Genomic DNA, 15,134 nt, shown 5'->3' with positions numbered 1-15,134 from the left:
CTCTCGCATTGCATGCCCTGTCCATGTCGATTCCTCCTTCTTGATTTCTACTATAGAATATAATAATTTCGCATTTCCCCCCTGAATCACTCTGCTTTTTTTTTTTCTTCTCCGAACACTGCATGTATTATTTTTCTTCCCACGACTCACTTCGCGTTCTTCAGTTTCAGTTCAACCAATTTCGTTTAGCCTCCATGTCTCTCCTGAATTGGCGAGTACCGGTAGTATATAGTCTCGTTGTGCTTTTCATTGGGAGATAATGGTGAACTTATGTTTATAACCTGAGAATGGCGGCTAAATGCACTTCACCCCCCTTTTTTTTTCCTAGTTATCACACACTCGTGGTGCGGGTGGGCGCTTACTATAGTATAGGCATGTTCCCTTACTACTTACAACGCTTTACTGTATATTGATAGGTGCTGTTTACGACCCTATTCTGGTGGTAATCACGAGTGAGCTAACATACACCGAACAACGACGTATCGTTCAGGAAGCGCCATCGGCGACGTGGCTGGTTTGGCTGGAGTATGTGGGTTGCTAGTTAATGATAAACGTCTGCTAGATTCACAATGCTGCGTACGGGTTTCTTGAGGCGGAATTATGAGTGAGCCGACCATAGTTATATGAGACTGGCACGAGGCCCTAGTTACAAGGTAGCCGCAGAACGCGCTCCTCGCTCGGTCAGTCGATTTTTATTTTCTATACTCTTCGCTGCTCACCCAAGGAAACACGCCGAGTTCCCATTACTTGGAAAAGCATAAAAATGAAATCTAGACGTGTTCACAATGCGCGGCGTGTTCGGAGTGGGTAAAATAATAAGATCTGAGGGGAGGAGACCGCGAGGTACGGTGAGGGAGAGAGAGAGAGAGACACTCCTGGATGATGCAATCGTATTGGAAAAGATGGAGAGAAGAGAGATGATTTGGAAGGAGGGTGCTGTGCATAGGAAACGGAATATGAGGGTGCTGGCTTGGATGAGGGACTGTCCCGCTGGTGGATAGAGAAGGAAAGGCAAAGGGGGTGGGTAGAGCAGGGGAAAGGGTGAAAAAAGAGGGAGATAGACAGAGGAGCCGTGTGCGTTTCGGATTCGCACGGGTGACCGGTGGCGCGCTGTGCGTAAAGAGAAACTCGGTTTAGAGTCTCGCGTCAGTGGCCCGTCTGATGGATGTCGCCGCGTACCTTTGTCGTTGCGGTTGCGTCTTCGACGTTGCTGGCTGCGTAGAAGCTGCTGCCTCTGTTGTTGAGAGAGGAGGAGTTAAAAGGACGGAAAAACAGAGCTGCCAGGTTCAGTTCGCGAGCAGTTGTCGGCGGGGCTGTGAATAGCTCGCTGTTACTTGCGACGCCGTGCCGGGTTCCTAGTTGTTTCTCTTTTCTTTTTGTCGTTTCGCTCGTTTTCGCGATTTCTTTGAATTTCGAAGCCAAGGAGAAGGAGTCTGGGAAGAAAGAGCGCGTTAGGCAAGATCTGTTGCCAAAAGAAGATGGCACCGGACATAACCGTTCCCATCGTTGCGAGTTCCTGCACGAATTCAAGTAAGAACTTTCGTTGCTTCTTTATTTTGACGGAAGGTCGCCGTGGGAAACTTTCAAATTTCACAAAAGTGCCACTTACTGTTGAAGCGAGCATCGCAATGTGTTTAGCTTCGCATACAATGAAGCATTTGTGTAAAGGTTAGCTTAAGCTGCTTAAAAAAATGGTTGTGCGTTCGACGCACGCATTCGTAGGCTCGCATTCTCCTTCAGCTCTATGCGTTCAGGACTGGCTTCGTGCAGGATAATCCCACCGAAAAACTTAGTGCTTCTTCTGGGAGCATTGTTTGTAGAAGTAGTGGTGCTTTTTGCTTTGAGCACGAGTTTTCGAGAAAATTTATATTCATGTTTATGCCTTGAATGTCCCTTTGAAAAACTTACCCTCGCGGTGTCTGAAGCGCTTGCTCGCGGGAGAATGTTGTCCGATCGTTCCTTCTGAGACGATATCTGCTCGCACTGCTGGTCTAATGCAGTTATAGACAGCATGAAGTGTTTATTCTTCAGCTACAAGTTGGTTTCCTTAAAGCAGCTTCACGGTAAATACATTACGTAAACTTCGAGCGACAGTATCGGGTCGGTAGGCAGCTTTCTATCTTAGTCAATACGCGTTTTTTTGTTCGAATTTTTGTTTATTCTCGAAATCTTTTATTTACTGAAACGTTTTGCAGTGCTCTGTTAAGTCCAGAATTATATGAAGAATCAAGAGCTGCTTAGGTATGTGATTCGAGATTACCCCAGAGGAAACTTAACACTTCGCGCATCGAATGACTGGTCATGCTGACGAAAGAATAGCATGTGCTGATAGACTGTACCGGTGGGCTTTAAAGACTTGTTTTCGTCATCGTGGCCGATCGTTCCTACGCATGGTGGTATTTCAACCCTGAGGGAAGAGCTTTTTTTGTCTCTCTTTGCTGTGATATAGCTGCCTTACTCCGCGGTACCTAGTATTACCGGTCAGTGTAGTATGTATGAACCTAAAACTCCCGAGTTGGCCCTTGTTTAAAGGGAAATTCATACGTGAATTCGGGTCACAGGAGAAAAATGAGTGCTCGGAAGTAGAATTAAGCTATCGAGAAATTGCCATCCGGGCTCGTGGCATATGCAAGTTTAGGCTTACATATAAATTGTATCGCGGATAAGTGAAGCTATCTCTACGTTATTCCTGAGTCAGCTTCAAACACTACGAAAAAAAGTAATTTCTTGAAGTTTTACGTACAAATCATGTCATATTTGAACTGAGTTCACTGCTGCTGGAAGAAGCACTTTAGGGCCAACGAGGCTAGCGGTTTGATTTTCAAGAGGTGCATTTTAAAAATGCGCAGCATTTTTGAAGCGTTGAACATATTTTAGCTATCATCATTCCCTTTCCTAACCCTTTGGAAGGGACCTGCATGTTTTAACAGTCTGTGGACTATATCCTAGACTCGCGGTTATCACCAGGAACGCTTTACGGCGCCGACTGTACCTATAATTCCGCAGATAAAAATGAACATCATAAGCACGGACTAAATGCGGCTTTCGTGTGAAATGGATATAAGAGTTAGAGAAAGGTTGGAGCCTATAGTTGCAGGCTTATATATATGGTGGCGGTGAGTCCTTCATTAAGTCGCTCCCGCCACAGTAAGCTGATGTTTTTTTTTTTCCTTTGTCACTCGTGGAACCCTTGGAGTTAAGTGAAACTGTAGGATTTAACGTACAGTTGTGAGCAAGACCGCTATACTACACTCAGCCGATGGCAGAGCTCAGGAAAACTGCATCGAAACTTCACCTAACAGCTCTATAAGATCGAGACAGCAGTGGCGGTGCCCCCTTTCATTCACATGCACGTGTCACTGTCGTTGTACCTGTCGCTATTGCTATATGGCATTTATGTGCAGTTTTCCTGAGCTCCGTCACCGACCGAATGCTGTATATCGCTTTCGCTCACGACTGTACGCATCGTTACAGGGCAGTGACTGTATGTGCCCTCCACGCATGTGCACGGTTGTCGCGTCTGTACAGAAGTGTGGGCGCTGATGATGAGGGTGCCCCCGAAGCGCTTTCTGTAGCACAGGCGCGGGGTTTGTAAATGCGTCGGTGTGCGCAGCTGTAGTACACGAAGCGTGTCGCATAGCGTTTGAAGAAGCGCTGACGTGAGCGAGGCGTCGCGCGCAATGTTTGATAAGCTGCCAGTGCAAGTGCCGCTTCATCTTTCGATGTTCCCACTCCGTGTATCGAACATAAAACCCACCGTTGCTTATTCTGCAAGCGTAGAGGTGATTTAAGGCCCCGTCTCAGTGTTGTCCAGAACAAAGGGCGTTTCTCAGAACCTCGCGTATACTACGGCCAGCACGCGTGTCGGACTGAGAAAGCCGGTGTTCGTTCAATATGCTCGCGGGTATGACAAGAAACCGCGCTGCGCACTTGTAGCGTTGCAAAAAATTCTCCTCTTATACGTGAACGTTGCAAAAAATTCCAAGAGCACTGTGCAATCTACACTGCAGATATGCGAAGCCCTAAGCGTCGCTGGTGCACACGGTACATCGCGTTTGCCCTCATTATCATTATCAACATAAATGCACCGTCATTATCATTGCTTATGTAGTCATTGCCATTATCACTAATTGCAGCGTCATTGTCATCGATATCATCCTCACAATAGACAAGGAGGATCATGATGAGCGTTTTGCGTTCCCGATTCCTTACTTGAAAACTTTCCTCGACTAGACGATGAGAAGTGTGCTGATAGTGGACGGACCCATCACTTTGGACGAAATTAAATCAGCCATTTCTGGCCTTCAGAGCCGGAAATCTCCTGGCCCAGGTGGCATTACTAGCGAATTCTATAAAAAAAATTCGCCTTCTCTAGCGCCTGTATTGATGGAGGTTTTACAAGAATCTTATGATGTGGGTTTCCTGCCTCCCACGTTCTATTCCGGGTGCATAATAATAATTCCCAAAAGCAAAGATACTAATCGGTTGAGAACTGTTGAAGGATATTGTCGAATTTCCCTCTGTAATGTTGACTACAAAAAGTTTGCCAAGGTTCTTTGTTGTCGTCTGCAGCTGGTCATTATGGACTTGATAGGTTCGCATCAGGTATGTGGTATCAGAGGCCGCAGTATTCAAACGCATATTCATGTTGTACGTTCAGTATTGGAGACAGTATCAGATGAGACAGACCAAGTAGCTCTGATTCAAATTGACCTGGCGAAGGCCTTTGATAAAGTTCGGCTCAATTTCTTGTTCGCGGGCTTAGAGTATGCAAACATTGGTGATGCTTTGCTCAAAGGCATAAGGTTGTGCTATAAGAACTTCTATACAAGGCTAAACAAAACAAATACCACTGGAATCATCTGTTCGTCAGGGATGCCCACCGTCTCCATTGTTGTTTGCCCTATATCTGGAACCCCTCTGTCTCAGTATAATTAGTAGCGCAGCTATCCTCCGTGGTTTCTCTCTGGCTCAGTGCGAAGTTAAGATTTTAGCCTACGCTGATGATGTCGCCCTCTTTTTTTCTGACAAAAACGTGTTCTTGAGGCTTTACATTTGACTAAACAGTTCCGCGATGTATCAGGCGCGGCTCTTGATTTAGATATATCGAAGGGCTTTTGGTTTTGCATTGGGGCACTAGGTCTAGCCAGTATGACGGCATATGCTGGCACTGTAGCCCCCAGTATACCTATAGGGGTTCCGCTGCACCAAGTTCACAACAGTGCAGCCTACTGGTATTCGCAAACTGTACCTATGCGGCGACAGACACAGGCTTGGATGGGTAGGGAACACTCAGTATTTATAGGGCACATGTCTGTAACATATTTTCGTTTGCAAAGCTTGCGTATGTCCCAAGTAATTTACACAGAATATTTGTAACATTCGTGTGGCGCTATCAATGGGAGCCCATGCGGCGTCACAACGTGTTCCTTCCCTTAGTCTGGTGGAGTGGGCATTGTTCCGCTGTTCGTGCATCAACTTGTTTCCCGTTTTTTTCTTTTTCAAATCGACAATCCACCTATTTCTTGTAGCTGTGCTCATTAGGCGTCTTATTCCTCATTTGCCTTACTTATTCGCACCGACTGGACAGGCTCGTGAGGGGGTTTTATGGGGATTCCTTAAGAAGGTTGCTGACACTTTCAATTTCCTCACTGTGCGCATTTCTTTAAATTGCCTGTATAACCTCTCGAAACAGAAGATAACCCAGGTTCTCACTGAGTCTTTGTTCCCTGCACCGTTGTATCGGCAGTCTTATCTGGGCTTTTTGGACACCGGCGTTCTAAGGCGTGTTTGGTGAATGTGCATTCAGGCAGCCGCAAGAGCGTTCTTTTTCAAACTACACACAGCGACGCTGCCTACCAAGACATTTCTTCACGATAAGGAGATGTTTGTGCTCTGGATGGTGAATTGCCGTCTCTGTGGGCAGGTCGATGGGCAGTCGCCAATGAAGTATACCCAAAAACTAAGCAAGAATTTGTCTCAGATGAGCAGAGTTCGTTACCTGACAGCGCAATGAAAAGTCACGTGGTGCTTTCGGCGACTTCATTAACGTCGGCACTCTAAAGGCACCGGCTTGGTTGAAGCGGCGAAATGTGTTGAGAGACCATTGACGAATAAGTCTCACTAAAGTCCGCCACATACTACCCGCAGAAGGGCCCAGCACTTCGACTGCACAATGCGGAAAAGGTGCGCCACGTTGCATGACATCCAGCCCGGTTAAGCTTATCGCGGTATGCTTGAGTGTTCTTGTATACTTGCCCCCTTAACAGCAGTTATCTGTCAGCTCCAGCACGCAATCTCGACATCACCGACGCAGGCCGTGCGCCAAGCGATGCCAACCGTCGATTCCATCTTTTTTCCCATTGCGAAGGTGAGTGGTTGGAAAGACCGCTTTTGAAGCTGCTTTTCACTTTCAATTCGTACATAGGCATCTACCTTATAAAGAGGAGGAGGAGGAAGAGAGGAAAGGTTAACCAGCACTTGGCTGGTTACGCTATGTAGTATATGAAAGCAGTCGAAAGATTGAGGTGAGGGTGTGAAAGCTTGCACACGGCGAGTCAGTTGGCAGTAGTTCAAAAGAGAAAGATGGGAGGAAGTGCAAGACATGACCTGTCGGTACGTGACCGCTCAAAGCGGGTCGTCTTCAAACCATTGATGATGGCAACCGTCCCCTATGGGTCTTTCGTAACTGCGACATTTTGCCTCCTCCCCCCCCCCCCCCCTCTCTCTCTCTCTTTGCGCAATATTCCGAGACGGGATCTTGGCAGTGCAACGAATAAAAGCATATAGCTCGCGGAGAAAATACGAAGTCAGTAACAACATAGACGTACGTCCCCATCAGGCGATACTACAGAATCATGCAATCGTGAGCAATTGATACAAAGGAAAAAAAAAAAAAAGCAGAGAAGGTGCAAACATTCGTTCGAAGAATGTGTTATTTTGATCAGTTTAGGGAAGTCCCCCGCAGTGAAGTAGATTTGTAATAAGGGAATAATTACTCACTAGCTTCCAATCAAGCGCAGCGGGTAATTGAATAAAATATATCCCAAACATTGTTGCGAAGAAAGAAAAAAAAGGCATTGTCCCGCATATGGTACGTGAGGTATATTTTGCAAAAGCGGTGCAGCCCCTGGGCCTTTTTGTCCGGACCGGCAACGAAGCATTCGCAAGACTATAGAATTACAAATGCATCCAAGGGCTTCGTCGTGTTTCACTGCCCAAAGCAAAAACATCGCAAGCATCGCAAATCAAACAGGAGCCGGATGCGACTTGAGTGGACGGGCCATATGTGTGCATCACGTACCAGGTAATGTTGTAACAGGATAGCAAACACCACACGTGACGCAACGAAACGCGGGGCAGAAGCGAGCTCGCGTCGGATGTCCACAGCCATGTCACTGCACAAACGAGCCACGCTCCATATACTGCTTTTGCGTTTCTTTATTCAGCATTTTCTACTGCTTCGAAACGCTCAAGTAAGGAATGTGGTCGCTCAGGCAGAAAAGAATATATATAAAAGAAGTACGTTGTAGCTTTATGGGTGTACAGTACTAAGTTTCAGAAGATGTTTGCTGAGTTATATATGTGCATGAAAGGTACATCTTGCGAAGTGGAGGGTAATGCTCCTGTACGTGCGTGCTTCTTCGTATAGAAACGCTTTGGTAATCTGGTGACAAGGTGCCAATTTTTATCTGATGATCTTGCACGTAAAAGCTTCGGTAACTTGATAATCTTTTGTTCTTTAAGTCTTATGTTCGACAGTTGGGTACTGTTAGCTGCTCAAAGGATCTTTGGTAATATGACGCTGGCGCAGAAGCCGGATGCACCACGTGTGGAAGAATAGATGCACAAACGTGTTGGGAAGTTTAGCCGCGAAAACGTACATAAGGAAAACGTCTTCACTTGTAGTACACCGTTGAATCTTGATTACGCGTAGGCGTTCACGGGAACATTCACTTTACGCGAGCCTATGTCCCCCAGAAAAAGCTGAATCTGTTCATCAACTCCTCCGTGCTACTTGAACACTCAGCCCAAGTTCCACAGGCAATGCTGGCCGCCGCTCAACCGCCCAAGTTTGCAGGAGCGCGTAGTGCTTCGGAATATACACCTCAGCGAAGCTGTGATATGTTTTTGTCACTTTTTTAACAGCTAGAAACTCCCGTCGAGCGTAGATTGCCAAGCCGGAATGGCAAGGTCTATATAATATATTCTTGTCAACCATATATGCTGAAAAGTCGCATTGCATAAACCAGGCAGTGGCAACAGGTATGCGTACGTGATTTATGCTATATAGTATGCTGTAACTGGACCCTTTGGGTAATGCGAACATGAGTCGAACTGGAAATGAGGCCGCTTGTTAAGCCATGTCTCATTTCCTGTGCAAAATTCAGTATAGCTGGAGGGAAAAATAGGCCATGAAGCGTTTTTTAGATCATAATTTTACGCGAGAAGCTGTCATAGCCACGAAGGGTGGCGCCATTGGCGTTGGCTCAGGTGTTAACCAAAAATGCCGCGTTGGTCTGCTGTCAATAAAGGGAGTTTCCCGGATGGGTCATAGGACTAAGTCCCATAATGACCGCTCTCTGGAGAGTATCATCTATGATGCGTGAAGGAAAGGAACAAGACACGAACAAGAGACAAAATACAAGCTTGTTGCTTAATCTCTCGCCAAACAGTTCTAGGTGTCATTGCGGAAAACTTCCTTCCCCGCCGCGACGACTCAGTTGTTAAGGCGCTTGACTACTGAAGAACTCGGTCACGGCGACCGCGTTCGGTTGATGAGAAACGCAAGGCGCTTCGGCAAATTAAGGGTAGTCAAATTAAGGGATATTTGACTGAGCCAGTAGCGAAGACGTTGTGCGTGAACGAGGATTTAAAGGGAACCAGCATGCGGAACCTGTTAACGCTTTCGTGCCCTGCCCTTAAAAGCGGATTTTCAGTGTCCTCCAAATTTTCTTCGTCGTCGTACTCGTCTCCCGTCAGAGCAAACACGAATTCTCCCTCACACAGTACTACTCTATAGCTACATTTTATTATCTCAAGCGTGCTAAGAAGGATTTAGCAGTCACGATATGGGCTGGCGCTTAAAAAAAGGCTGTCCCTGAAATGTTTCCTTACACGCAAATGCAAGTACGCGCATCAGCGTTGTAGTTAGCGGAGGTTCGCTAGAAGCGGAAATAGAGACACGCAGGTGAAATGCTGCAGAAACGCCGTACGTGCAGTGAGCAGAATCACCCCTGACAAATGGTTAGCAGTTCATGGCGTCAGCACCATTAATATCAGGGTCCCGGCTACGATAGTGCCATCCTGTCCCTGCTAGTTTCCCGTCGTTCCTTAAGCACTGGTCGAAAAGCGTTCTGCTGGCTCAGTCAGATTAGCGTTCTGCGATTTTTAGGTCCCCTTGGCGTAACCTTGACTCATTTAGTGCGCGCAGCAGCCATGTGGAGCACTCGGCTGCTTCATTTATCGGTGACGGCCGAGGGTGTAACTGTTTGGTAAGCTGCAGTGATTCGCCATGGGAGGGAGATTCGCGTGTCGCTTTCTCGCTAATGAAATAGCTGCCAGATGACCCTGATTCTTGGCCCAGATATTCTTTGCCGCTCACTTCCTTAGCAGCTTATCGGACGCGTGAAAGTGAAAGGGTGAGCTAGCATAGGGAAGGGGCTTGTTGCACGGCGTCGATGGAGGCCCGGCACACAGATGCGGCACGGTCGAGTGGTGCAAATGTAGTACGCTGTTCAAGAGGCGTGAAAAGAGCCGACACGCTTCCGGAGTGAAAACGATGCAGCGGGGGTACTTTTCCACGCGACACGATCACGATCGAATCGGACCAGCGAATCGGGGACGAGGGGACTCGCTGCACAGTAGCGGTGTTATTCCGTACCCCGGCTTCTTTTCTGCAAAGGCTCTACAGCGCAGAAATTAACGGCAGAACATGGTAATGCGCCATGTTCTGCTTATTAAACCTAGCGACAACCACCCGTACAGTTCAATCAATCAATCAATCAATCAATCAATCAATCAATCAATCAATCAATCAATCAATCAATCAATCAATCAATCAATCAATCAATCAATCAATCAATCAATCAATCAATCAATCAATCAATCAATCAATCAATCAATCAATCAATCAATCAAATACTAATAAATCGATAACTTGATTAACGGACTCTTATATAAACATTCAGCCAGCCGACTGCTCAGTCGATCAGTTAATCATTCCTACAGTCCATCAATCTGGAAGTCAATAATCGACCCTCAATTTGTTGCTCAGGGATTAAAAGCGAACAAAATAAAATAGACATATAAGCAAACATTTAATTAGTCAGTAATTATGCTAGTCGTCAGTGCGTGGTATTGAGCTGTGCAGCCCTTCACAGGCGGATTTAACACCGAAACAATACTAATGGCTACCGTCCAACTTTCTACCAGCCTTACACACATTAGAAAAGGCTAATAAAACGTAATCACTTTATCTGAAAAAGAACTGTCTTCAGCCGTCAACTACAGCCCACCAAAAGAAACAGAACAATTACTCAGGAGTAATCGACTATTATTTTGCTTATTTTTCACTCATGTTTCATTGTCGTAGAACAAATACGCACTAACGAGACTAAGCTTGGAGTGCAAACTCGGGTAATTCTATCTGTTGCAATATTTTTAGAAATTTTCTTCGATTGTTTTTTGCATGCTTTCTCGCGAACACGTCAGGAGCGACACCAAACAATATCTCGAATTATCGATGCCCGCGATGGAGCGAAGTGGCGCGTCAAATTTCGCTTTTGTTCGCGCTCGGAAAGGACAATGCCTCCTTTCTCGAGCTCACTAAACTGCATGCATTCCACTGTGTGGCCATGTTGAAATAGGAAATGCGAAGCGCGGAACGCGGGGCTAGTCACGTGGAAAATTGCTCGGGTTGCCGTGTATACCGACATTCCCGCGCGTGCGACTTCGCCGTACCTCGACCGTTGTAAGGCGAGTACAATCGGTGCTAAGTACACAGCGGTGGGGCGACCGAGTTCAGATTCTCCTGTTATGCCACTGGTGCAGCTTGGTTTTGAAAAGGAAAATTCAACGTTACTAGTATTTATCTCTAAAATACAAAGAGCAAGCGGTTTTTCGAGAACACTGTTTATATAGGTTCCAAAAGTATTCAATTAATTGCAAAACTAAAGAAAAAGATCGATTTATTTATGAACTGATTATTTGTAAAGAGATTTTTAAATGTGCTTTTTACAAAATATTCTTTTTTTTTAGCGTCCCTCTTTGCTGAATATGCCTAAAATATCTGGTCACGCCTGTTGTAGCACTTCTTTCTAACTTTTCCGGGATTTTGTTCATTAAGTATTGATACTTAACACTTAGAAAGGTTGCATACTTATACTTACACAGGTTGTAGGAGAGTGGAGATTGGTGATTGCAGAATCGGTTTGGTTTCGTTTGGTTTGTGGGGTTTAACGTCCCAAAGCGACTCAGTCTATGAGAGACACCGTAGTGGAGGGCTCCGGAAATGTCGACCACCTAGGGTTCTTTAACGTGCACACCAGAATCACAAGCCTGTTGCATTACAGAATCTCGAGCTAAGATAATTTCCTGCCAGGTTACGTTAAGTGTCAACCCGTGGCAAAATGGGAGGCGGAAGAAACAGTGGTACAAAGTCATTATCAGCGATGGTCGTAAGTCAGCTTCGCAAAATGTGTGAACTGCGAACGTCGACAGCCGATTCGGTGCGAAATGAAGCAAGCCAACCAAGTCAACACGTAACGTTGGCTTGGTTTCCCTTGGTTGACAGCCGTTGTCAGTACGTAGTGCTGACTAACGGCTATTTTTGTTGCAGCGTAATAATAGAGAAACATACGTAAAGAGCGGACACTTCCATAGGGCCCTGCGGCCGCCAGCGCCCCGAGCGGCTGGTTAGACCGCTAATTACGTCCTCCGAGATTTTAGGCATGTACTTTTGTCCTGTTTCGGTTTTGGTTTCAATAGCAATGCTTTCAATTCTGATTTATCTTTGGCTGTTAAAATATTCTACTACAACGTCTATATAGCGGCGCGTAAGGTCTTTAATGATGTCATGCATGCAGACGTAATAAAGTCGCGGATCGCTGACTTTTTACTGGAAATACCAACAAGGATCTCAAAGAACTTAAGCGCAGCTTACTTTGTTCATGCAGGTTGGAATAATACGATAGCGGCTGTTCTTATTGTACTTTTTTGATGGGATTTAGCCAGTTTTCTCAGTTGAACACATAGGAGTCATGGGTTCACACAAAACGTTTATTTCTCTTATTTTTATTTTGAATTGTAAAAAAGAACACTGTATCACACATTTTAGAAAATGAAAAAAAAAACCATAAAAAGCAACAAGAAAGAAGGCGTGTCACGAAGAAAAGAAATAAGTGCGCATACCTGCTGCGTGTTTTTCCTCCAAAACATCACCCGTGAGAGCAAAACTAAAGGAGAGAGAGAAAGAGAGAGAGAGCTTTTATTTTTCTCACAGAGTGACTATCCCGCTATTCGGGGGTTAGACACGGAAGGTGGGACATTCGCCTTAGTTGCAGGCCGGTAGTTCTTGGACTCCGGCGGCATCTTCAGCCAGTTGAACAATTTCTCTTTGGGCTCGGGCTCTTGGGTGTGAGCTTCGCAGAAGGGTCTCCCGGGTGTATTTAGTTATATTTTTAGCCCTGCATGGTGACTTTGCACATTCCCATATTATGTGATCTAGAGATCCCCTTTCCTTACATAGTGAACATAGGTCTGATCGTATTTCTGGCCATATATGGTTGACAAGAACTGGGTTCGGGTATGTATTTGTCTGTAGCTTTCTCCATGCTACTGCTTCCTCTTTGCCTACCACCACCTTTGTTTGGTGGTGGTAGGACTCTCCTGCTCAGTCTGTAGTGCATTGTTATTTCGCTATAGTTAATCAGGTCCTCTTGTTTGCCTTGCTCCGGTGGCACTCCTCCAGCCCGGTGTGTGAGATCCAAGGCTAGTTTGTGTGCCGCCTCGTTTCCGGGCACGCCCACGTGGGCTGGCGTCCAAAGAAAGGTGACGTCTCTTTCTATTCGCTTTTGATCGAAGATTCTACCCGCGACCTTTGCTATTACTCCAGCGGTGTAGCTCCTGATTGCGCTTTTGCTGTCACTGACTATATATATACATCATTCACAAGACGATCTCAATGCTTAATACGGTGTTCTTGTAGTGCCAAACAAATGTTTGTGTTATGATACATATGAGCCACCCATAAATTCCGTGGTTGAAACTGTAGGTGCTACGCGTTACTTTGGAAAATTACGCAATGGAAGGAAGCACATGTTCTTAAGAAGAAAAAAAACGATCCAAAAACAAGCAGTAAATACACACTACACATTAAAAGAGCATCATGGCTCATATTCTAAGTTACATGTGGAAAATACGCCCACGCAACGCAATAAATGACTTACTTAAAGAATTCTTTGCTCAACAAGCACCAAAATAATTCTGCAGGCAATAGGAAACAAGTTACCGACAAAACGAGGCGACGCATTGAAAAGCGGGCGTACCCGGCGGCACATGACTGGCGCAGCATCAACGCTTATATGGAACGGGTAAGGAAATGGAAAGCGTACATGCAATGCGGTGTATGTATGATAAGCAGTCCACCTTTGAGCTGAAGTGGAAGCCAACGTCGCTACGCCGCGTCACGGGTGGTCAGACCCTTAATCGCTCGGCCGCGAAACGGCTCGAGTGTCCGCTCTTTGCGTATGTTTCTCTATGGCGTAATTGCGTCTTCTTCACCCATCTTTCTGTTTCTGCCTACTTTTAAGCGTCCAAAGTATAACACAATGTGGCATTCCTATACGCTTGAACGAAAACAAAGAAAAGAATAACTAGTGGAGGCGTTTCAGCACATATTATATATTTGTTGACTCCGAAATAGTTAGGAACGATGTGGAAACCGTATTCGCTCGCTAAGTGAAGTCGACAATTATGTAGTCGGCCTCCGGTGTACAGAGCATGCAGGACATCTTATAAAAACCCACCTTCGCCGACCACTCAAGTACACCAGGAAATTAAAGTATTCGGTGAAGCGTATACCTACGTGATTTGGTCTGCGAGCGCTTGACGGTCGACCGTGACGAACTTTAGTGCCTTGTTTACGGCGGTGGCGGTCATCGCGATCAATCTTTAGCACGCGCACGCTATAAGGAAGGAAGAAGCGTTTCCCTGTCAGAATTTAGAGTGGACATGGTCGCCCGAGGATCGCTGTAGCGGCACTTAAGTAAGATGATATGTAATGGAAGCGCGTGCAGATATAATCTTCCACTCGAATTAGGCGGCCGTCCAAGAGGCGAAGTCGTTCATTAGGGAATCTCGCTAATTTAGACTCACTTGACTCGAATGAGCGCGGGTGATTATAACTGAAGCATTTTCCCCGTACATGCAGCGTATTCGCGACTTTGTGCTAGTAGCTTTTTGACGGTCTTCGCAGTTGAGAAAGAATTATTCCTGGTTCCGGGCTCGCGCTTCAGACTACATTTCGCTACGGGAGTCAGGTCTACACAATAAGGAACTAAGAGATGATCCAGGACAAGGAATTTTGAACACCTGTAACTTCTCATTCTCAATATAAATATATAATTGAACGTGGCTTCCCTCAAGCTTTAATGAAATCGCACCACTTATTGGAGGCGTTTACTCAATCGGGGCATTACGTTATTGTCTGCTAGCACGACGGGTAAAACTTAATTCTTTCGGTAGCGTAACTACTTCGACCCAGCGGTGGGCAGTAGTTGTAAAGATACAGAAGACCGGCTTTTTAAAAAAAAAAAAGCAATAAACTGAAAACATACTGAGGGAAGATCTGCTGGTATATTGATTGTTATCATGAAGTTATACCAATACATGAAAAATTACGTCTTAAACGTTTTCCCAGATTACGTCTGAGATTTGTGGATCTGAGTATTTCACATTTCACTCACAATTAAATTTGCTGCCCACGATTGCTGGGCTCGGCTGTGCCCGCTAATTATGAATGATTTGCATGTAGTCAGGAACCCATTGAAAGATTACATAGCGCGTGGTTGGGATTCAATGCATGTAACATTTAGAATTATGCGGTTGTTTAAAAAAGAGCTCTGCGGTGTGAA

At 45.6% G+C, this 15,134-nt stretch overlaps 1 protein-coding gene across 1 annotated transcript in view; it reads left to right on the top strand.

The window, feature by feature from the left end:
* Positions 1–1,108: 1,108 nt before the first annotated feature.
* The window catches only part of LOC146179098 (solute carrier family 2, facilitated glucose transporter member 10-like), a 60,522-nt gene continuing 46,496 nt past the window's right edge, over positions 1,109–15,134 (top strand). The window contains exon 1 of the mRNA XM_084578797.1: positions 1,109–1,530. Coding sequence (XP_084434923.1) covers positions 1,479–1,530 — 52 coding nt within the window. The 5' untranslated portion in view covers positions 1,109–1,478. The remainder of the gene's footprint in view (positions 1,531–15,134) is intronic.

The sequence above is a fragment of the Amblyomma maculatum genome, chromosome 9 (assembly GCF_055883805.1).
Source record: "Amblyomma maculatum isolate TAMU_Amacu chromosome 9, ASM5588380v1, whole genome shotgun sequence".
NCBI lineage: Eukaryota > Metazoa > Arthropoda > Arachnida > Ixodida > Ixodidae > Amblyomma > Amblyomma maculatum.
This window is presented reverse-complemented; position numbering and strand designations above follow the sequence as displayed.